General features: G+C 37.6%; 1 protein-coding gene across 4 annotated transcripts in view; it reads left to right on the top strand.

Annotated features, from left to right (window-relative positions):
• Nucleotides 1–23966, top strand: part of MICU1 (mitochondrial calcium uptake 1) — a 256334-nt gene that overhangs the window by 35702 nt on the left and 196666 nt on the right. For 3 of the 4 annotated variants that reach the window (XM_047824730.1, XM_047824728.1, XM_047824731.1), the window contains exons 2-3: nucleotides 7713–7787; nucleotides 10712–10873. In XM_047824730.1, coding sequence (XP_047680686.1) covers nucleotides 10713–10873 — 161 coding nt within the window. In that variant the 5' untranslated portion in view covers nucleotides 7713–7787; nucleotide 10712. The remainder of the gene's footprint in view (nucleotides 1–7712; nucleotides 7788–10711; nucleotides 10874–23966) is intronic. The other variant, XM_047824729.1, reaches the window with a different exon arrangement.

The raw sequence follows: 23966 nt of genomic DNA, 5'->3' as shown, positions 1-23966 counted from the left end.
TGACCTGAGCCAAAATCAAGAGTCGGATCCTAACTCACTGAGCCACCTAGGCACCCCAAGAATTCCGTAAATCTTAAATCTAACAATAGCAGATGCTTATTTTTTGTTATTTGTTCTCCTATATTCATGGCAACTATTGTTTTTCATAGATGGCACATGTTTTGGGGATAACACACACCCTTTACAAAGAAGAAGCATTGCAAATATCAGTGAAATAAATATACTTGTTTATGTTTGCACTACTGCCTAGAGTGTATTTAATAAGTTGTTCTAGCTTTAGTAAAATTAAGAAAAAGTTCATTCATCTGTGTTGTGAAACGCAGAGGTAATTATGCCACTATACTGCAGTTGAATTGGGAATACTATAAATTAGTATGGTTTCTGGCATTTTGGTTTTTTTACCATTTTAATTCAGTATTTCGTTTGTCATTTTTTTCCTGTTTTCAATAGGATAGATATGGGAGCCGACTGATGTGTACCCTCATTTTCCAGTTGTGTAAACATGAAACACTTGTTTTATATTTTTGAGAATTTTGTTGCTGTTTAACTTATTCTTTTCGAATGTTAATCCATTCGAGTCTTTTGAAAGTATGACTAGCCATTAGATAACAAATGTTACATAGAAAAAATCTTCCCAGTCAGCTCTGCTAGAGCTCAGATTGAATTGGAAAAGTATTGAAATGGTTCGTATTGAGAAATTTTTCGTCTTTTTTTGTTTTTGGTTGTTTGATAAAAACATTTTACTAAAAAATAACATTGGATAGATTAGTGTTACTATTGCATCTGACTTAAAAATCTTTTATATTTAAATTTAGATGGAAAAAGTCACCCCCCCCCCCCTCTTTTTTTCAAGAAAGGAAAGGTGAAGCCTCAGGCCTTCAGGAAATATGACTAGAACCAAAGAAAATAAATACAGTTCAATATTCCAGTAGCCCTCAGAACAACAGTGATGAGGCAATGTACAAATTAAATTAGGTGTCATTTTTAAATCCACTTTATAAATGGAAAAGATTGATAATAACAAATACAGGGAAAGAGTACCCTCATATACTACTGGTGGTATGTAAATTGGAATGTCAGTTTTGAAGGGTTATTTGGTAGTATCTATCAAAGTTAAAGATGATCATTACTTAATATCATTAAAGATGATATTACTTTTGGGGCACCTGGGTGGCTCAGTCGGTTAAGCGTCCGACTTCCGCTCAGGTCATGATCTCATGGTCCGTGAGTTTGAGCCCCGCGTCGAGCTCTGTGCTGACCGCTCAGAGCCTGGAGCTTGTTTCAGATTCTGTGTCTCCCTCTCTCTCTACCCCTCCCCTGTTCATGCTCTGTCTCTCTCTGTCTCAAAAATAAATAAATGTTTAAAAAAAAAAATTTAAAAGGACCCCCTTGACAACAAAGCAAGGAAGACTTAAAAAAAAAAAAGATATTACTTTTAACCTAGTAGTTTCATTTGTAGATAATCTGTCCCATAGATGTACTTGAATAAAAATGAATCAAAATAAGTGCACAGGAGGGGCACGTGGGTGGCTCAGTCAGTTGAGCATCATGACTCAGGTCATGATCTCACGGTTCATGTGTTTGAGTCCCTCATCAGGCCCTGCACTGACAGTGTGGAGCCTGCTTGGGATTCTTTCTCTCTCCATTTCTCTCTGCCCCTCCCCTGCTCTTGCTCTCTCTCAAAATAAATACTTAAGGGGCGCCTGGGTGGCGCAGTCGGTTAAGCGTCCGACTTCAGCCAGGTCACGATCTTGCGGTCCGTGAGTTCGAGCCCTGCGTCGGGCTCTGGGCTGATGGCTCAGAGCCTGGAGCCTGTTTCCGATTCTGTGTCTCCCTCTCTCTCTGCCCTTCCCCCGTTCATGCTCTGTCTCTCTCTGTCCCCAAAATAAATAAACGTTGAAAAAAAAATAAAAAAATAAATACATAAAAAGTTTTTTTTTTAAAGTAAATGCAGGGGTGCCTGGGTGGCTCAGTCTGTTAAGCATCTCACTCTTGATCTCGGCTCAGGTGATCTCATGTTTTGTGAATTCAAGCCCCGTGTTGGGCTCTGTGCTGACAGCATGGAGCCTGCTTGGGATTCACTGTCTCCCCCCCCTCTGCCTCTCTTTCTCTCTCTCTCTCAAAAATAAGTGAATAAACATTAAAAAAAATAAATGCACAGGGAAAAAGTCTCTGTAGCTGTAATGCCACAGGATGGAAACAAACTTAGTGTATTATTAATTGCCCTATAGTTAAATTGTGGAACAATTATAGATTGAACTACTCTGTTATAGTTAAAAGAATATCCTTTGTTGGAATGATTTTAAATTGTATTATTAAGCTTTAAAAATCTTCCAATGTGTATCGTATGATTCCATTATATAAAAGAAAGGATAATGCAAAGCATCCCAAATGCTGAATAGGTGAGTGTACATATGTATATGGAATATTATTTATATGTAAACAAATAGCAGACTATCAACAAAGATACATACAAACTTCTTTCTCAGTTTGCTTCTAGGGAGAGTGGTGGGATTTCAGAAGTATAAAAAGAAACTATCATAGTTTTTGACAGTTTTGATAATGAAAATATCATAAAATCTTACTTGTAAACAAAAATGCAGGTAGTCTTGCTTGTTCTGCTCAAAAATCTGTATGATATCCAATAAATCTATATTCCCATAATTTCCCTTTCTTTGGACTCTTCCATTTATCGCCTTCCCCTAAATTCGTAACATGAGAACAAAAGGCAAGTGAGTGTGGTTCCTTAGGTTCAGTGACTCTGGCCATACCAAACTTTTGGGAAATTCTCACTGGTATCTGTTCCAGGGTGGAAATTTGAATGAATTGCCAAGACTTTTGTAAATTTGAATGAATGCCAAGGTCAAGATGTCCTCATGGTGCAAGGTCTAGCCCTTGAACCTTGAAAATCCCCAAACTGGATCTTATCAGTGTCTTGGAATTGATTGGATTCAGAGAAGCTTCCTTAGGCTGACTAATATCACAGGAGATTAAAACAGATTGCCAATTTACTAATTTACCATGAGAAATACAGCTGGCATGAGAACTAGGATACTGTCTGTCATCTTCTGATCATCATGTTCTCTCTTTGAAGGCCATCTAAACAGGAAGCTGAATTAGAATCATAACATACTTAGTGAACATGGAAATAGAATAAAGAAGAATTAAGTATATAATTTAGATACTTAATGGCTGAGACTCTGATGGCCTACAGTTTTAAGGTTGGTTTGATGCCACTGGGATGAATAGGGTGAATCCTTGTGGGCACCTCAGATAATGCTGGTTTTACAATGTGGTTCTCAGAGATAAACCATATTTCGGTTTCACAGAGTGCCCTGAACCATCACCTACGTATGCTATCTATGCCAGATGCTGTAGTAGATTCCCGAAGTGCAGACAGAAAAGACACTTACTTGGTCCTTATTTTCTCAAGCTTAGTTCACGTTAACTAAATGCTTTGGAACCTTGAAGTTTTATTTAACTGAGGCCTACATTTTGTTGGTGGCCAGATTTGGGTAGATATCAAAAATTTATCTTGGCCTCAGAATTAGCAGACGTTGCCTTTAACAGTAGTGCTGGGTAACAGTTGGTAATAGTACAACAGTGGTTTATTGGGCCAGTGTCAGGATTAGAAGAGTCAAGCAGTCCTCCTTTAAATGTGCAGTTGTCAGAGGTCAGAAATAGAAGACAATTAAAAACATAGAAAAGTGCAAGCAGGTATTTTCAGTCAGGATCAGGATAAGGTGTGGAATTCTAACGGTTTGGTAAATTGGGATGTGCCAGTAATCCGAGTATTAGGATATGAGTTTGATTGAAGTAAAGCTTATCTTACTAGGGAAACTTGCCACAATATGGGTTGCTTGCTAAGACATTATTGGGCCTGTGCCCACTATGAGGGCTGGTAAATGATAGTCCCTGGCTGAGAAGTGAAACATCAGTCTCTGGACCTGATTTTATTTTTCTTTAAATGTAAAGTGTAAATAGATTCTTCCCCAGAAGATCATTAAATTTTGTTTGCATCATCTAATTTTTCTTTAAGTTAAAAACATGTATATATGTTTTATGTTATTTTAATTGACATGCACATATTATCTTATATTCTGCCTTTTAAAGAGTTTATGAGAAATACTATATATTTGTTTACATGGATAAATACATAAGCATAGTTTTAAAAATGAAGTAGTATATTATAAAAGTCTCCTTGTCTCTAATGTCACCCATCTCCCGCCCCTCCTAGCACCACGACTATTACTTTGTTGTGTGTCCTTCCAGAGTTACTTAACAGGAGGAACATACAAATATGCATTCTTATTTCTCCTCATTTTACCTAAAAGGGTAGCATACTATATATGCTATTCCGTAACTTGCTTTTTAAAGATAATAGTATGTTATGAAAGTATTCAAATCTATATGTAGTTTTTCATTCCCTGTTTATTGCCACATGGTATTGCCTTGGGTGTGTTTCTCATGGTTTAACCTGTTCTCTCCTGGTGAACATTGAGGTGGATTTTAGTCTGTTGCTATCACAAACCATGATGTACCATGGTGTTTGTGCATGTATAATTTCACAGGTGTGCAAGTATGTCATTAGGATATTTTTATCAGAAGTGCAGTTGCTGGGTCAGTTTTATGTGGATGATTTTGATAGACATTGCTGAATTGCCCTCTGTTGTACCATTTCCTTTTTCTTTTAGGAAGTAGGCTGTACCAGTTTACACATTTTTTAGCAGTGCCATTTCTACAACATTGCCAACAATTGCGTTTTCAAACTTCTGGATTTTTGCCAGCTTTTGATGAATGAATAGCAGTATCTCAGTTGTAATATGCATTCTCTTATTATTAGTGAGACCAAGTGTCTCAGTTCTCAGAGCCATTTTTTAAAGTTTATTTTTTTTTTTTTGAGAGAGAGATAGCAAGTGGGGGAGGAGCAGAGAGAGAGAGAGAGAGAGAGAGAGAGAGAGAGAATCCTAAGCAGGCTCTGCACTGTCAGTGGGAGCCCAATGCAGGGCTTGAACTCAGGAGCCATGGGATCATGACCTGAGCCAAAGTCAGATGCTTTCTTAACTGACTGAACCATCTAGGCTCCCCCTCAGAGCCATTTTACTTCTTTTTTCCACTGTTTTATTTCTTTAGCTCAACTTTTTGTTAATTTGTGAAATAATATTTTAATAATACTTTATGATTAGCATTTTTAATGTTTATATTACATTGTATTATGTAATTATACCATTATTTATCTTTCTGTAGGTGGGCATATGATCTCCTTTTTGAGTGTGGCTATTACATTTATTTTGCTGAGAACAGTTATTAAAAAGTGTTTCCCCTTTAGGTTATTTGGGAATTAAGAATTACAGGATCTGTTGTAGGCTTTTGTACTAATTAGCTGTGAGTAAACCATGTAACTTATCTGCATCTCAGTTCTTCCATCTGCAAATAAAGATGTTGAATTAAATGATTTCTTCGTCCTGTGACCCTTTGAAAGTTATCAAAAGCATTATATTAAGCCATTATTAATAGTCTTAAAATAATAGATATAGAAAGAGCAATATTATGTTGTTATAGGTTTTAAAAGACTTGTTCTGTTTCTTGTTGGATAAATAATGCTTTTCTTTGGTAAAAAAATTATCTTTCATTTGCCTCCCTTGACATTTCTTGGTTAGAAATACCTCTTCATCTTTTTTCACTTCACATCAAAGCCACTTTTTAGAGGCATGCTTTTTGTGGGCGGAGGGTGGGGTACTGTAAGGGAAGAAAAATACACTGTTTTTGATTTAATTTAATCCTTCTCCTAAACGTGCTTCATTACTGCATAACTGCTGCCAATTGGCCTGTTCAATTTTCCAGACTCAATTGGAAATCTGATCTCCTTAAATCTGTTTAAATGGTCCCTCATCAAAAATTAACACATTCAACTAGTTACACTATTTCTGCACTACGAGTTAGGAATTAAATTATAGTAATCTTGATGGTTTTTTTTTCTTTGTTTACTTGGCATCTGTGAAAATTGCACTAGAGAAGACAAATAGATCTTTTTTTTTTTTTTAATTTTTTAAGTTTATTCACTTAGAGACAGACTTGCACACACACAAGTGGGATAGGGGCAGAGAGAGAAGGAGGGAGAGAGAATCCCAAGCAGGCTTTGCCCTGTCAGTGCAAAGCCCGATGAGGGGCTCGAACCCACGAACTGTGAGATCATGACCTGAGCCAAAATCATACGCTCAACCGACTGAGCCTCCTAGGCAACCCAGGATTTTTTTATTTTTAAGTAATTCCTACACCCAACCGGGGCTTGAACTCAGAGCCCTGAGATCAAGAGTTGCATGCTCCATCAACTGAACCCACCAGGCCCCTAAATATATCTTTTGATGTGTGCTTTGGGGAATGAGATTAAAACCAGTGGTAAAATGAGATGTAGACAGTAACATTTGAATTACAACATCAAAATATAAGTAGACTGTTAGTAAAACTCAGAACTTTCAACATTAAAAATCCTCTAACACTAGAGCATACAGACTTGGATTCTCAAAACTAGTAAGTTTTGATTGTATGGCATGATCTTACTCCCCTCCCCCACCATGAAATAGATTAAACTTTGCCATATAGTTTTTCACCCAGATTAGAGAGCATTAAGAGATAAAAGAAACCTTAAAGCTCATTTAGGCAATTCTCTCCTTGTATGAAATTCTTCCTTAAGGAAGGGAGATAAGCTTCCTTTGTGCGCAGCTGTTTAGTAGTAGAGTTGAGACTAGATCTTGGGTCATTGGATTCCTAGTCCATTTTACTTTCTACTGTATTCTACTTAGTGTTGTTATTATCTCAATCTCTTTCTCGTTTCTGTCTTCCATATCTCCTACACACTTACCTATGAATGTGTGTTGGACACTGTTATCTGATAGTTTTGTCTGTCTTTGGCTGTTTTTATTTTATGTTTGGTTTCCATACTAATCATCTAGATACTTATCACTCAGTACTTAGGTTATTAATTGCCTTTGGGCTGTACTCACTACTCCTGTTAGTTTTTTTTTTTTTTTTTTTTTTTTGTTCTTTGGAATTTATTCACTACTGAATAGTGATATTCTTTAAAAAAACATTTTCATCACGTTCTTTTCCAATTTAAGATATTTAGTGTTTTCCTGTTGTATATTTGGTCAAAATTCTCAGTTCACAATTCAAACGATCTTCTCAAATAATTATGGCTTACCTATTTGATCATGCCTTTTTTGTTGTTGTTACTGAAAAATGGTTTTATTACGTTGTTGGATATCCATCTACTTATTCTCCATGTCTGATCAGTTCTAAATTTATCTTCCAGTCTTACACATTCCTTGCCTGTTCCAACTTTTGAACTGGTTATTTGTTTTTCACATTGGAAACTTCTGAGTGTTCTTTTCTTTCTGTTGCCAGTGATGAATAATGTTTTCTCCAGATATATATGTTTTAGTTATGCTCATTTTTATTACAGACAAAAGTAGTGTTATATATCTGAATGCACTTGTGGGTTTGGAAAATACTAATTTAGAAATGAATCAGGGGTACCTGGGTGGCTCAGTCAGTTGAGCATCTGACTCTTGATTTTGGCTCAGGTCATGATCCCAGGGTCATGGGATCGAGCCCATGCTCAGCGCAAAGCCTGCTTAATATTTTCTGTCTCTCTCCCACTGCCCCCCTCCCCCACTCACACTCTCTCTCTCTTTTTCTCTCTCTCTCTCCAGATAAAAATGAATCAGTTGTTGACAGACAGGAAGAAAATATAGTGGATAGTCTCCTTGGTGCTGGAGTTTGCTAAAGTATGTGTGGTAAAATGAGATGATTTCTGGGATTGGGGAGGGACATAAGAATTGTGTTGCCACAGCTTAGGTCTTAGGAAATAGGATAGAAAATTAATTCTTTTCCCTCTTTGTCCATAAGGGCAGGATTTAGTTCTAGCTTTGAAATTGGGCCTAGGTTGAATGAAGAAGGCTAATGGAAAGGTTTACTTAAGAGATTACAGGTATAGGTCCCATAGAAGAGTTAGTAACTGGCTCAGTGATTTTAAGGGACAGCTAAGTAGTCTTAACTTGATTTGAATCCAAATGGGAAAAGACATAGTTTTCTTAGTATATTGGGGCTTAGAAGTATACTTAAATGTCAGGAGCCCAGTACCTGTATAATTTGTACCTTCATCTTCATGTGAACGTAAATTAGATGGTTAAGTATTTTAAACACCTGTAATGTAACAGTCTCTGTGCTAGACTGTGTGTTTACCAAGAGGAAGAAACATAATTTTGGCTTTAAAAGGAGGCTGAGAGCCAAGTGGGGAAGGCAAACTTGCACATGAACGAATGTGTTAATTGCCATAGGAAGATATGTATAAAGTGCAAGATAATTTAGGAAGCAGTGAACTGTGTGTTGGGAAGATCACAGAAGAGAATGGATATTTGGTGTAATTTGAACAAACTGCCACTATAAAAAGTCATATAACCAGGAAGAAATGCCCCTTTCTCCTTCAGTCCACCTGGTGGAATAAAAATGAAGACTCTACTCTGGTGTCAAGATACTGTCTAGAGGAGAAAAATCATTTTCTATTAATACTCTATATGGAGGTGCCAGAAATGATCCTGTCTTTTGGAGTATCCGTGAGATTTCTATCACTTAATCAAGATTTTGTACCATTCTGAGACTCAAAACTAAACAAAAGCCTTTGCTGACTAACCCAGTCTTACCCTGGTGTTTAAATTTTTTTTTTAATTCTCTAATATCTATACCCCAATATTTTTATACTTCTTCAAGATACCATTTTAGAAATGTATCCTTTTAAAATGTTTCATGTGTAGGACACCTGGGTGGCTCAGTCGGTTGAGCATCCGACTTTGGCTCAGATCATGATCTCACAGTTTGTGGGTTCGAGCCCCACATCGGGCTCCGTGCTGACAGCTCAGAGCCTGGAGCATGCTTCGGATTCTGTCTTCCTCTCTCTCTCTCTCTGCCCTTCCCTTAGTCATGCTTGCTCTCTCTCTCTCTCTCTCTCTCTCTCTCTCTCTCTCAAAAATAAATAATAAAACATTAAAAAAATATTTCATGTGTATCTTGCCTAATTAGAATGTGGAATTCTTTTTAGCCTTTTAGGTCTTAGCAAGGCCTGAATAGCATGAACTTAATACATTTTTGTTGAATGAGAAGTTCCCAGTAATTCTCTTAGATGCTGAATTAGTCAGCTTTTGCTGTGGCAATAAACCACCTCCAGTTTTAGTGGCTTACAATCGTAAACATTTATTTCTCACTAGCATTCCATATGTCAGCTGTGCTCAACTGGCTCAGCTGGTCTTCCCAGTGCCTGGCTGCAGGCTGAGATCTGTCCATTATGGAACCCAGGCTGAAAGAGCATGCCTACTAGGGGCATGATCTTCTCTTGGTAGAATGCAGAAGCACAAGAAGGCTAACAGCAGTACTTCTTAAAAGCGCTCTATGGAACTGGCCCACATCCCATTAGCCATAGCAAGGCATATGGCAAGATACCTAAAATGAAGAGTGTGGAAAGTAGTATTTTCCCATGGGATGGGGGATGGGAGGGTGAGTGTTTAGTGAACAATAATATGACCTAATACAGATGTTTCTGAATTTAACAATTAGAGGAACAGGTGAAGTTATAAGTATGAAACCAAAGAATTTGGTGCGTAGGAGGTCTTCCAAGGACCTGGGAGTGAGGAATATTTAATGAAAACTTAAATTATTTTAACAAAAACAATATCAACATTAAAAGGTAGGGGGGCTGCAGAGTGTCCTAGTTAAAAACCTGGGCTCTGACGTTAGTCCAGTCGGTTTAGATTATGGATCTACTTCCTAGCTGTATACTCTAGATCAAGTCACTATATCTCAGTTTTCACATCTGTAAAATGGATGTGCCACTTACAAATCTGTTACTTTGCAGTTGTAAATCCATCTTTCATCACCCTATTTGCAACACTGGAAATTTCTCTCTTGCTTTTGTTAAGGTTTGTCAGTAGAAGGACTAGAGGGAGAGTAGAGAAGGGAGGAGTTTTTCTTCCTGATTCTAGTGTCTTGGCTGCTTGCTCCTGTAGCACACTGAGGCCCCCAGAATGTGGGACACCGTGGGGCTCTCAACGCCTAGGGAGTTTTAGCAGCAACACTCCTACATGCAGTTTCCCAGTGAGTTCCGTACTCTGACATCTCCCCCTTGGTACCTTCCTGAGTTCCCCTGGCGTGCTGAGTTCTACTAGATGACTTTACAGTGAGTGACCTGTTGGCCTGATACTTTAGTGAATTTCTCAGACATCCATGCCATGTCCTTGTCACAGGCCTGTATCTAAGCCCTGTTGAGAGTGGCCCCTTTACAGATTTATTCCTCTCCTGTTGGTCTGCATCAGCCCTTGAAGTAGTGGCTGCTCCCTGTATCTGCTATCTCTTTGACTCTTGGTATTATCCTTTGTTATAATTAATAATGCTTTATATTAACCTTTCCCTGTTGAAATTACTATGCGGTTTCTTGTCTTCTGATTGTACTTTGACTCATATGTCAGGGTAATAGTGCTATTTTTCTCATACAATTGTTCTGAGGATTAAATGGAATACTACATGGGATCGCAAAGTGTTTAGTGTCTGCCATTGAGTAAGTCTGTAGTACGTGTGGGTGATGTGGAAACTATCATCTTCATCATCATCATCGCTGTTCCCATCACTAATTAGGAATAACATTTCTACTTTTTGTCCACAGGATGTTTCGTCTTCACTCACTCTCTGCATTGGCAGAACTGGCCGTGGGCGTTCGATGTTACCATGGAGGATCACAGCCCACCCAGATCAGGCGACGACTAATGATGGTGGCTTTCCTGGGAGCATCTGCAGTAACTGCGAGCACTGGTCTCCTGTGGAAGAGGTGCGTGTTATCTGAGCATTCTGCTCCTGCGTGTGCTCTCATTCTTCCAGTTGTCTCTGTTACCTAGAAGGATTATATTGATTTCTGGCTTAACTTTGCACTAAAATTTCTTGCCCTAATAATTTGGTGTTAATATTTGTGAAGTAAGATGTTTCAAAGAATTCAGCACTTGTGTCAAAGCAACCAATAGGAGATATCCTGCCTTACTATCTGCCTGTCTCCTCTGCCAAACATTTAAAATAATTTACCAATTTAATAATTTTAATAAATTTTTGAATAAATAATATATAATACTAAATGAATAAGTAAATACATTTAATAATTTACCAATTTGCTGTATACAATCCACTGGTTTTTAGTATATTTACAAAATTGTACAATCATTGCCACTCTCTGATTCTGAAAATTTTCATCACTCCGTAAAGAAACTCCATGCCATTTAGTAGTCACTTCCCACTTTCTCCATCCCTCCCAGACCTGGGAAACTGCTGATCTGCTTTCTGCCATTAGGCAGTAAAATAGGGATAATGATAGTACCTATCTCAAAGGTTGTTATGAAGATTGAGTTATTATTTTTTTAAATAACATTTTATTTTATTTTTTAAGTAGGCTGTACACTCAGCATGGGGCTCCAACTCACGACCCTGAGCTCAAGAATCATACACTTTACTGACTAAGTCAGCTAGGCACTCTCAGGTATTATTTGTTAAGTGCTTAGAACAGCGCTTGGCACATAACTTTGTAAAATAAATATTTTGTGTAGAAGGTACTTGGCACATAGTACGCTATCAATAAATGTTAACTATTATTACTGGATATAAGCCGAAGGTGAGAAATGGTGAAGAGAGGAGAGAGAGTATTAGCAGAAAAGACTGGGTTTCCAAAAAAAAAAAAAAAAGTTGGAGTTGTGATATAAAAGATTCTATATTAGATTCTATCTCCTATGCCAAAAGTTGTGATTTTAATCTGTAGGCAATGATGAGCTAAGAGGGTTTGAAGCAAGAGTCTGATCACAAACAAGTATTAAGAGACGTTAATACAGCAACAATAATGGAATAAACTGGAGTGGGAAGATGATCTACTGACAGACACTAATACTAGTTTGAGATGATGATGCAGGTGCAGGTACCTTAGAAAGGGGTGGATGGGTTTAGGAAGAAGAGAGGGGGAGAAAGATCTAGACAGGAGGAAGAGAGGGAGGCAAAAGAAGGAAAGGAGGAATGGGAAACACACTTTTTGTTCTTTCACTGTAATAAATATTAAATGCTTAGCAATTTCTTCAGGAATGCTTTCCTATAATGGAATTAGAGGACTCCAGGCAGGTGCATTTAGATTGCCTTTTGGCTTAGTCTAATATCAAAGATGACAACAGGCTCTACCTGAAGAAGCTGAGAAGTTGTTTGATGGTTTGAATGTTTAAGAAGTTACTACTCTTTTTCTTTGAGTCACTTTGTTTATACTATTCAGATTAAATGCTAATGAACAAGTTTAGATTATTTTACTTATCTTAGTTTGTGTTGTTTTTGTGTAATATTACCTCAGAAAAAGAATAAGAAGATAATTTGGACTGGTATGTAGAGGAAACATTCCTCTTTTTGTTATAATTTTTAAGCCCCAAAATATCCAAAAGCAGAAAATCTACATATTGACAGTATGTTTTGTCACAGATTATAATTTGATGAATGCTTCAAAATCATAAATATACCTAAGTGCCAAGATTTTAGTGCTTGAGGATTGTTAGTCTTGTGCCTTTGCTGTGCCATGTAGGAAATTATAATGAGAGAACCATAATCTAAAGTTTTGAAACAAAAAACAAAAAAAAATTGTTGAAATTTTCATGTTTATATTGAGATCAAGATCAATAGCAAACACTCTCTAAAATGATTGTGAGTTGGGGCTCCTGAGTTGCTCAGTTGGTTAAGCGTCCAACTTTTGGTTTTGGCTCGGGCACGATCTGACGGTTGTGAGTTTGAGCCCTCCGTCTGGCTCCATGCTGACAGCGCGGAACCTGCTTGGGATTCTAGCTTTCTCCCTCTCTCTCTCTGCCCCTCCCCTGCTCACTCACTCTCTCTCTCAAATAAGTAAAGTTTAAAAAATAAATAAATAAAATAATTGTGAGTTATCATGTCAGAGAATATAGGCATAGGGCTTGCCCTTTAATTTTATGTCTTTTTTCCATTCTCTTTTTAAAACTTGTGAAATGAGCAGAAATAAAATGTTTTCCTAAGAAGTGAGATTTAAAGTTCTTTAAAAAAAATAAAGTTCAGGGGCACCTGGGTGGCTCAGTTGGTCAAGCGTCTGACCTTGGCTCAGGTCATGATCTCATGGTTCATGAGTTTGAGCCCCACATCGGGCTCTGTGCTGACAGCTCAGAGCCTGGAACCTGCCTTGATTCTGTGTCTCCCTCTCTCTCTGGCCCTTCCCCCACCTGCACTCTGCACTCTGTCTCTGTCTCTCTCTCTCTCTCTTTCAAAAATAAATAAACGTTAAAAAAAATTTTTATAAATAAACTTCTTTTTAAAAGAGGGCATGATATAATTTTGAAGTTTAAAAAAATTTAAATTTATAAACTTAAATTTCAAAACTTTAAATTTCATAAATGTAAATGACAAAAGAACAATGGGATCTAAAAAGTCTAATGTAGAAGTTTCCATCCCCAATCCCTTTTCCTGAACAAAAAATAAATATTTAGCGTATGTAGTTATAGTTTTGAATTATATAGGTGGATGACAAAGAATACAATTTGGAATGTTTGCCTTCAAGCCAAAGTGTATATGTTCTGGGTTATACAATTAGGTATGTGTAAAGACCAGGTTTACTACCTAAATTCATGAATTAACTTAAGTATGATCCTTAGAAACCATATTACGGTATTGTTAGAGAAAGAACATTTGTCACATTTTACTTTGTTTTCAGATACTCAGTCTTAAAAAAGATACTGAGATACAGTATTAAGGACTCAGGGTTTGAAGTCTGAATATTTGGGTTTAAACTGGCTATGTAGCCTATCTAGCATCATTCTTCGTTCAGCCTAAAGTACTTCCTTTACTAGGAGTTCTTGTCTGCAGGAGATAGATCCTGTCAACTTTTGTCTGGAAATGTCTTTACTTTGCTTTCACTTTTGAAGGATATTTTCACTGGATATAGAATTCTAGGTTGACTTTTTTCTTTCTAGCACTTTAAGTATATCATTCAGTTGTCTCCAGTTTTGATTTTTCTTTTTTTGTCTTCAGTATGGTATCCTCATTATATTCTAGTATTTTTCTTCATTGTGGTAAGATATATGTAGCATAAAATTTACCATTTTAACCATTTTTAACTTCATTAACATTAATTACATTCACATTGTTGTGTAACCAATACCACCATTCATCTCTAGAATTTTTTTTATTATTCCCAAACTGAAACTCTGGACCCACTAAACAGTAATTCCCCAGTCAACTTCCCCCAATACCTGGGTATTCTGCTTTTTTGCTTTATGAATTTGACTATTCTAGTGCCTATATAAATGGGATAATGCAATATTTGTCCTTTTGTGTCTGGCTTATTTCACTTAACATAGTAATTTCAGGGTTCATCCACATGTCACGTATCAGAATTTCCTTCCTTTTAAAGGCTGACTAGTTTTTCATAGTGTGTATTATATACCATTTTGTGTATCTATTCATCTATCAATGAATACTTGGGTTGTTTCCACTTTTCAACTATTGTGAATAGTTGTGAATAGTGAACATTTATGCACAAATATCTCTTGCAGCCCCTGCTTTCACTTCTTGTGGGTGTATAACCTGAAGTAGCATTGCTGGATTGTGTCTTCAGGTTTTTTTATGGAAAAGTCCGTAGTAATTCTTATCTTTGTCCTTATGTGTGAATGATATCTTTTTCGTTGGCTTAGTTTTATGATTTTTTAAATTGTTTTCAGCAATTTGATTATGATGTTTTAGTGCTGTTTTGTGCTTATTCTGTTTAAAATTTATTGATTTCCTTAGACTGTGAATTTATGCTTTTTATGAAATTTGAACAATTTTGCCCATTATTTCTTCATTAAATTTTTTTGTTCCCATCTGCACAACCCCCCTCATATACATATACTTTCTGGGACTCGTTCACACATGTGCTAGACCATTTGGTATCATCCTACACATCATCAAGGTTTTGTTTATATTTTATACAGCCTTCTCTCTCTCTCTGCTTCAGTTTTTGGAGTTTTTGTTTGTTTCTTCAAGATCACTGATCACTTTTTCTGCAGTATCTTATCTGCTGTGTCTACTTATTTTTAAAAAGATTTTGGACATTATATTTTTAATCTCTAGAAGTACCATTTGGACAATATTGTTAATTGGAGGAGCTGGAAAGATGGCAGCATAGGAAGATCCTGAACTTACCCCATCCTGTAGACGCACCAGATCTATAGCTACATATGGGTAATTTCCCTCTGTAAAAGATCTGAAAACTGTATGAACTCCATTTACAACAAAAGATATAAGGACTACACCAAGATGGATAAAGAGGCAGAAACACAGTCCTGCAAAAAACCCTATCCTCAGAGCAACAACATTGAACAGAGAAGGAATTTCACCAGGTGGTGCTTCTTCTGGAGGAGTGGGGGCGGGGGGGTTGGTGCCCCACATTAGTCACCCCATGACCTGGGATTTTCCCTGGAGAGAGGAGCCTGAAAATATTGGACTTGCAAAACCAATGGGTTTGACATGCAGGAGTCCCAAAATGCTATATGAAACTGAGATTCTGGTCTTAGAGGGCTCATATGTAGTTTCACTTGCTCTAAGACCCAGAAAAAACCCAGCAGTCTGAAAAGGATTGCCAGTGACCTCACAAACAGAAGGCATATCACAGGTGTGGAGGCCCTTCCTAAGGAGCACCAGGTTCAGGCTCCACTTTGGGCACTCCCTGCACCCACCCTATGCTGAGAAGACAAGTGTCCATTTTGTGTGACTTTGAAAATCAGCAGGGCATAACTCCAGGAGAGGTAGAGAGCCATAGGAAACCACAACTCTGCTCTTACAGGGCCCCTCCACAATCTCACTCACTCTGAGATCCAGCCATTGGAAGGAGTTTGAAAAGCACCTGGGCCGTATGTGATGATTTATTCACTGATTTTAGGGCTTGTGCCAGAAGGGCGGGGTTCTGTGTGAACTTTCTTCAGGAGTGGAACTGCTGGTGGCCACCATTTCTCTTGCCTTACTTCAGCCTAGCTGGCCTGATGTAGGCGCCAGTTCTGACATTCTCCATCTACATGGCTAGCACTGCTTGCCCTGCTGTGGCATTTCCCTGTGGTCTCCTTCTGTCACGGCAGAGCAAGCAGCTTCCACCCTGCCTCACCTGATGGGCATCCTTAGTCAGGACCAGTACCCCTCCAAAGTGATTCCTTGGGAGAGTTGGGGGGGGGAAGCTCTGCTCATGAACACATATATAACAGTTGTAGCCAGGCCTCTTGGCCAACCACATCGTGTGCTGACCCCACCCACTAGACACCCACAGCAGCTGCAACCTGGTCTCTAAGCTTGCCAAGCTCGGGCCAGCCCCATCTTCCAGTGTACCCCCAGCAGTTGCAGCCCAGTCACAACAGGAGGGTGCACACAGACAACACAGGGGATACCCCTGGAACACTTGGTTCTGGTAACCAGAGTAGATTGTACCTCTGGGCCCCACAGATGTCTTCTACATAAGTCCACTACCTTTAACACCAGGAAACATTGCTGACCTACATAATACATAGAAACAAACACAGAGTCAAGCAAAATAAAAATATAGGAATATGTTCCAAATGAAAGCAAGACAAAACCTTGAAAAATGAACTAAATGAAATGGAGGTAAGCAACCTACCTGATAAAGAGTTCAAGTTAATGGTCATAAAGGTGTTTGTCAAAATTGGGAGAAGTGTGTAAACCCATTGAGAACTTTAACAAAGATAGAAAATATAAAAAAGAACCAATCAGAGCTAAAGAACAAAATAACCAAATGAAAATACACTAGAGGGAATCAACAGCAGATTAGAGGATGCAGAAGAAGGATCAGTGATCTGGAAGACAGTGTAGTGAAAAGCAACCAAGCTAAATAGCAGAAAGAAAAAGGAATTAAAAAAAAATGAGGCTAGGTTAAGGGACCTCTAGGACAACATCAACCATACTAACATTTGCATTCTTGGGTCCCAGAAGGAGAAGAGAGAAAGAGGCAGAAAACTTATTTGAAGAAATGATAGCTGAAAACTTCCCTTACTTGGGGAAGGAAATATTTGGGTCCAGGAAGCAAAGAGACCACCAAACAAGATAAACATAAAGAGATCCACACCAAAACATAATAATTAAAATATCAAAAATTAAAGAGAGAATCTTAAAAGCAGCAAGAGGAAAGCAACTAGTTACACACTGGGAATACCTCTAAGGCTATCAGGTGATTTTTCAGCAGAAACTTTGCATCCCAGAAGGGAGTGGCATGATATATTCAAAGTGCTGAAAGGGGAAAAAAAAATCTACAATCAAGAATGGTCTACCTGGCAAGGTTATCATTCAGAATTGAAGGACAGATAGAAGGTTTCCTAAACAAAAGTTAAAAGATTCATCACCACTGAACTGGCCTCAGAGGAAATATAAAGGGACTTCTTTAAGCAGAAAAGGCCATAAGTAGAAGTAAGAAGATTATGAAAGAAAAAGTCACTGGTAAAAGCAACCATAGTTAAGATAGTAGATCAGTCACTTACAAAGCTGCTCTAAAGGTTAAAAGACAAAAATAGTGAAATCAAGTATATGATAATTAAGGGAATACACAAAATAAAAAAAGATGTAAAATATGACATCAGATACATAAATTTTTGGGAGGGTGAGTAAAAGCAAAATTGTTGAGAGGGTTTTAGAATGTATTGGAACATTGGGGCACCTGGGTGGCACAGTTAAGTGTCTGACATTTGATCTTGGCTGAGGTCATGATCTCATGGTTTGTGGGTTTGAGCCCCGCATCAGGCTCTGCGCTAATGGCTAATGGCGCAGAGCCTGATTGGGATTTTGTCTGTCCTTCTGTCTACTCCTCCCCCACTGGTGCTCGTTCTCTCTCAAAGTAAATAAATAAAAATATTACAAAAAAAATAAAAAATGTATTGGAACATAAACATCCAGCAACTTTGAGTAGATTGCTATATACACAGGGTGTTATACATGAGCCTCATAGTAATGTAACCACAACTCCAAAACCTGTAATAGATACATAAAAAGTAAAGAGAATCCAAGCATAACACTAAAGAAAGTGATCCAATCACAAGAGAAGAGAGCAAGAGAAGAAGAAAGGAACAGAGAAGACCCACAAAAACAACCAGAAAACAATGAACAATAAGTAGTACAATAAGTAGTATCTATCAGTAATTACTTTAGATGTAAATGGACTTAATGCTCCAATCAAGACATAGAGAGATTGAATAGATTAAAAGAAAAAGAAACAAGACTCATCTATTTGCTGTCTACAGGAGTCTCACTTCAGACCTAAAGATACATACAGATTGTATGCATGGAAAGGGATGGAGAAAGGTATTCTTTGCAAATGGAAGTGGAAAAAAAGCCAGGGTAGCAAAACTTAGACAAAATAGCCTTTAAAACAAAGACTATAGGGGCGCCTGGGTGGCGCAGTCGGTTAAGCGTCCGACTTCAGCCAGGTCACGATCTCGCGGTCCGTGAGTTCGAGCCCCGCGTCGGGCTCTGGGCTGATGGCTCAGAGCCTGGAGCCTGTTTCCGATTCTGTGTCTCCCTCTCTCTCTGCCCCTCCCCTGTTCATGCTCTGTCTCTCTCTGTCCCAAAAAAATAAATAAATGTTGAAAAAAAAAAAAAAAGAATGAGACTGGAAGCCAAAGGGCTCCATAAAAATCTTCTTTAAAAAAACAAAAAAAAAAACAAAGACTATAATAAAAGACATGGTCATAACATAGTGGTAAAAGGATCAATCCAACAAGAGGCTATAACTTGTAAATATCTGTGCACCCAACACGGGAGCACCTAAATACATAAAGCAAATATTAACAAGGGAGAAATTGACAGTAATACATAATAATAGTAGCAGACTTTGACACACTTTGACAGACTTTGATATACATGGATAGACTATTCAGACAAAATCAATAAGGAAACAGTGGCTTCAAGCAACATGTTAGACCAGATAGACTTACTAGATATATACAGAACATTCCATCCCCAAACAATGGAATATATAATCTTTTCAAGTGCACAAAGAACATTCTCCAGAATAGATCACATGTTAGGACACAGAATAAGTCTCAATAAATTTAAGATTGAAATCACATCAAGCATCTTTTCCAACTACAACTGTATGAAACTAGAAATTAATTACAAGAAAAAAAAAACCTGGAAAAAACACAAACACGTGGAGGCTAAATAACATGCTACAACTTTGATTCAATGGATCAATGAAGAAATCAAAGAGGATATTTAAAAATATCTCAAGATAAATGAAAATGGAAAGACAACATTCCAAAATCTTTGGGATGAAGCAGAAGTAGTTCTAAGAGGGAGGTTTATAGTGATACAGGCCTACGCCAAGGAATAAGAACAATTTCAAATAATCTAATACATAAAAGAAGTAGAAAAAATAACAAAGCCCAAAGTTGATAGAAGGAAGGAAATAATAAAAATCATACCAGAAATAAACAAAATAGACTAAATAGATGAAATAGGTACTAAAAAACAATAGAAAAAAATTTTTAAAGATAAATATAGAAAAGATAAAAAAAGATTAAGAGGTTGTTCTTCAAAAAGATAAAGGAAATTGATAAACCTTAGGCAGACTCAATAAAAAAAAGAGAGGACTTAGGGATGCCTGGGTGGCTCAGTTGGTTAAACATCCAACTCTTGATTGGCTTAGGTTGTGACCACACAGTCATGGGATTGAGCCCCATGTGGGGCTCCACACTGAGCGTGGAGTTGCTTGGGATTCTCTCCCTTTCTCTCTGCCTCTCCCCGACTCTCATGTCCATACTCTTTCTCTCTCAAAAATAAAAAAAAACATAAAAAAAAAGAGAGAGAGAACTTAAATAAAACCAGAAATGAAAGAAGTTACTACTGACATCACAGAAATACAAAATATTGTAAGAAACTACTATGAAAAATTACATGCCAACAAATTGGGCAATCTAGAGGAAGTACTAGGTAAATACTAGATACATTCCTAGACACATACAATATTCCAAGACTGAATCAGGAAGAAATAGAAAATCTGAAAGACCAGTTACCAGTAATGAAATCGAATCACTTAAACAAACAAAACCACACACACACACACACACACACACACACACACAAACCTCTTAATAAGTAAAAGTCTAGGACTACATGGCTTTGCAGGTGAATTTCTGCATAACGTTTAAAGAAGAGTTAATAATACCTGTCCTTCTCAAACTGTTCCAAAAAATTGAAGAGGAAGGAACACTTCTAAATTTATGCCATGAGGACATGATAGCAAAACCAGGCAAAGACCCTACAAGAAAAATAATTATAGGCCAATATGTATCTCGTGGTCCTTTTATGTTTTGCTTATTTCATTTAATATAATGTCCTCAGGTTTCATCCATATTGTAGCATATGTCAGAATTTCCTATTTTGAAAAAAGATTGAGTAATATTCCATTGTATGTATGTATGTTTTAGTCCATTTGGACTGCTGTAACGAAAATACCACAAACTGGAGGACTTATAAACAATAAACATTTATTTCTTATAGTTCTGGAGGCTTAGAAGTCCAAAGTCATGACACTGGCAGATTCAGTGTGTGGCGAGGGTCAGTTTACTAATTACTGGCTTTCTTTTCACTGTAACCTCACATGGCAGAAGGGTGCAAGGGGGCTTTCTTGGGCTTTTTTAAAATATAAGAGCATTAATCCCATGAGGATAGAGTTCTCATGACCTAATCACATCCCAAAGGCCCCATTTCCCAGTACCATTACCTTGGATGTTAGGTTTTAACATGAATTTTGCAAGGACACATTCAAACTGTAGCAATGTATACACCACATTTTGTTTATCCGTTCATCTGTTGATGGACATTTGAGTTCCTGCTACCTTTGGGATATTGTGAATAATGCTGCTGTATACATATTTGTTGAAGTTCCTGCTTTTACTTTTTTGTGGTCCGTGCCCAGAAGTGGAATTGCTAGACCTCATAATAGTTCTATTTAAAAATTTTTGAGGGATCTTTATACTTTTTTCTATACCAGCTGCTTCAATTTACTTTCCCACTAACAGTGCACAGGAGTTCCAGTTTGTCTACATCCTTGCTCAACACTTGTTATTTCCTGTTTTTTCAACAATGAAAACAAGTATGAGGTGATATCTTACTTTGATTTTGATTTCCATTTCCCTGATGATGAATGATGGTGAGCATCTTGGCCATTTTATGGGTTGTTTTGTTTTGTTTTGTTTTGTTTTGTTTTTGGAGAAATGTTTATTTAAGTGCTCTTATGATTTTTTAATTAGATAATTTGGTTTTGGTTTTTTTGTTGTTTGTTTTTTGCTATTGAGTTGTAGGAGTTCCTTATATATTTTCGATATTAACTTCCTATCAGATACATGGTTTACAACTATTTATTCCTGTTTTGTAGTTTACCTTTTCATTTTGTTGATTGCTGGTCAGTAGCTTTTCAGTTCCACTTGTGTATTTTAGCTTCAGTTGCCAAGACCAAAAGTCATGGAGTTTTTCCCCTATGTCTTCTTCTGGGAATTTTATAGTTTTGGGTGTACTTTTAAAAAAAATTTTTTTTTAAATGTTTATTTATTTTTGACAGAGACAGAGTGTGAGCGGGGGAGGGGCAGAGAGAGAAAGACACAGAATCTGAAGAAGCTCCAGGCTCTGAGCTGTCAGCACAGAGCCCGACGTGGGGCCCGAACCCACAAGCCTTGAGGTCATGACCTGAGCCAAAGTTGGATGCTTAACCGACTGAGCCACCCAGGTGCCCCTGGGTATACTTTTAATTCTTTAATTCATTTCAAGTTGACTTTTCTGGATGGTGTAAGATAAGGGTACATGGGTTGTGTTTCCATTTATTTATGTCTTCTGTAATTTCTTTCAGCAGTCCTTTGTACTTTTCTGTATATGAATCTTTCACACACACACACACACACACACACACACACACACACACACACCCCGGCCTGGTCACCTTTATTTCTAAGTATTTTATGCTTTCTGATGGGATTGTTTTCTTAATTCCTTTTTTTTGGTATAGTTTGTTGGTAGTGTATAGAAATACAATAGGTTTATATATATATATATATATATTTTTTTTATATACTACAACTTTCCTGAATTTGTTTACTAGTAATCAGTTTTTATAAAATCTTAAGGGTTTTCTATATATAGTATCATGTCACCTGTGAAGAAAGATCATCTTACTTCTTCAGTCTCAATCCTTGCCTAATTGGATGTCTAGAACTTCCAGTGCTGTGTTGAATGCAATGGCAACAATGGGCATTTATAGCTTCTCTCTCTCTCTTTTTTTTTTTTGAGAGAGAGAGCGAGCACACACACACACACACACACACACACACACACACACACAAACATGAATGGGGTGGCACAGAGGGAGAGAAAGAGAAAGAGAGAGAATCTTAACCAAGGTTCATGCCCAGTGTGGATGGAGCCCAATGCAGGGCTTGATCTCACATCAGTGAGTTGGGTCAAGAGTTGGATGCTTAACTGACTGAGCCATACAAACGCCCGTAATAGCTTATTCTTTATCATAGAGGAAAGCTTTCAGTTTTTCACTGTTGAATCCTTCTCAGACTCTTTTAAAAAAAATAAAAGGGGGAACACTCCAAACTCCTTTTCTGAGTCTAACACTACCCTGATACCAAAATCAGACAAGGACACCACAAGAAAATAAAATTACAGGCCAGTATCCCCAATGAGTACAGATGAAAAAATTAGTCTGAAAAATGTTAGCAAACTGAATTCATAATATATTAAAAGAATTGTATGGGGCACCTGAGTGGCTCAGTTGGTAAAGTGTTCGACTTTGGGTCAGGTCATGATCTTACGGTTCGTGAGTTTGAGCCCCATGTTGGACCCTGTGCTGACAGCTCAGAGCCTGGACCCTGCTTCAGATTCTGTGTGTCCCTGTCTCTCTGCCCCTCCCTGACTTGCGCTCTGCCTCTGTCTCTCAAAAATGAATAAACATTAAAAAAAAAAACCGTATTCCATAGTCAAATGGGATTTATTCCAGGGGTACATTTCTTAAATTATTTATTGGTTTGTTTGCTTGTTTGTTTATTTATTCATTTATCTTGGAGAGAGAGCGCACAGGGGAGAGGGGTGGAGAGAGAGAAGGGAGAATCCCATGCAGAGTCCATGCTCAGCATGGAGCCTGACATGAGGCTCAATTCCACAACACTGGGATCATGACCTGAGCTGAAATCAAGAGTCAGATGCTCAATTGACTGAGCCACCCAGGTATCCCTATTCCAGGGAAACAAAGGTGATGTAGTAGCCACAAATAAGTCCATGTGATATACTACATTAACAAAATAAAGAATCGAATCATATTATCATATCAAAAGATGCAGAAAAAGCATTTGACAAAGAATTCAACATCCATTCCTGATAAAAACTCCCAACAAAATATATAGAGGTATAGAAGGAATGTACTTCAATAGATATGTAGGTAGGTAGGAAGGAAGGAATGTACTTCAATAGATAGCTATGTAGGTAGGTAGGTAGATAGATAGAGGGAATGTACTTCAATAGATAGATAGACAGACAGACAGACAGACAGACAAGGGACTGCCTGGGTGGCTCGGTTGAGTATCTAACTCTTGATTTCAGCTCAGGTCATGAGCTCTGCATCAGGCTCTGCACTAAGCATGGAGTCTGCTTGAGGTATTCTCTCTTTCTCTTTTTTTCTCTCTGTCTGTCTCTCTCTTTCCTTTTCTGTCCCTCTGCCCTTCTCCCCTACTCTTGCTCTCATAAATTTAAATAAATAAATACATACATATACATACATACATACATACATAAATGGCATGTGCTTCCATATAGTAAAAGCCATACATGACAGTCCCAAATGTGGCATCATACTTAGTGGTAGA

Source organism: Prionailurus viverrinus, chromosome D2, assembly GCF_022837055.1.
Source record: "Prionailurus viverrinus isolate Anna chromosome D2, UM_Priviv_1.0, whole genome shotgun sequence".
NCBI lineage: Eukaryota > Metazoa > Chordata > Mammalia > Carnivora > Felidae > Prionailurus > Prionailurus viverrinus.
The sequence above is the reverse complement of the archived record's forward strand: the minus strand, read 5'-3'. Positions and strand labels throughout refer to the sequence as shown.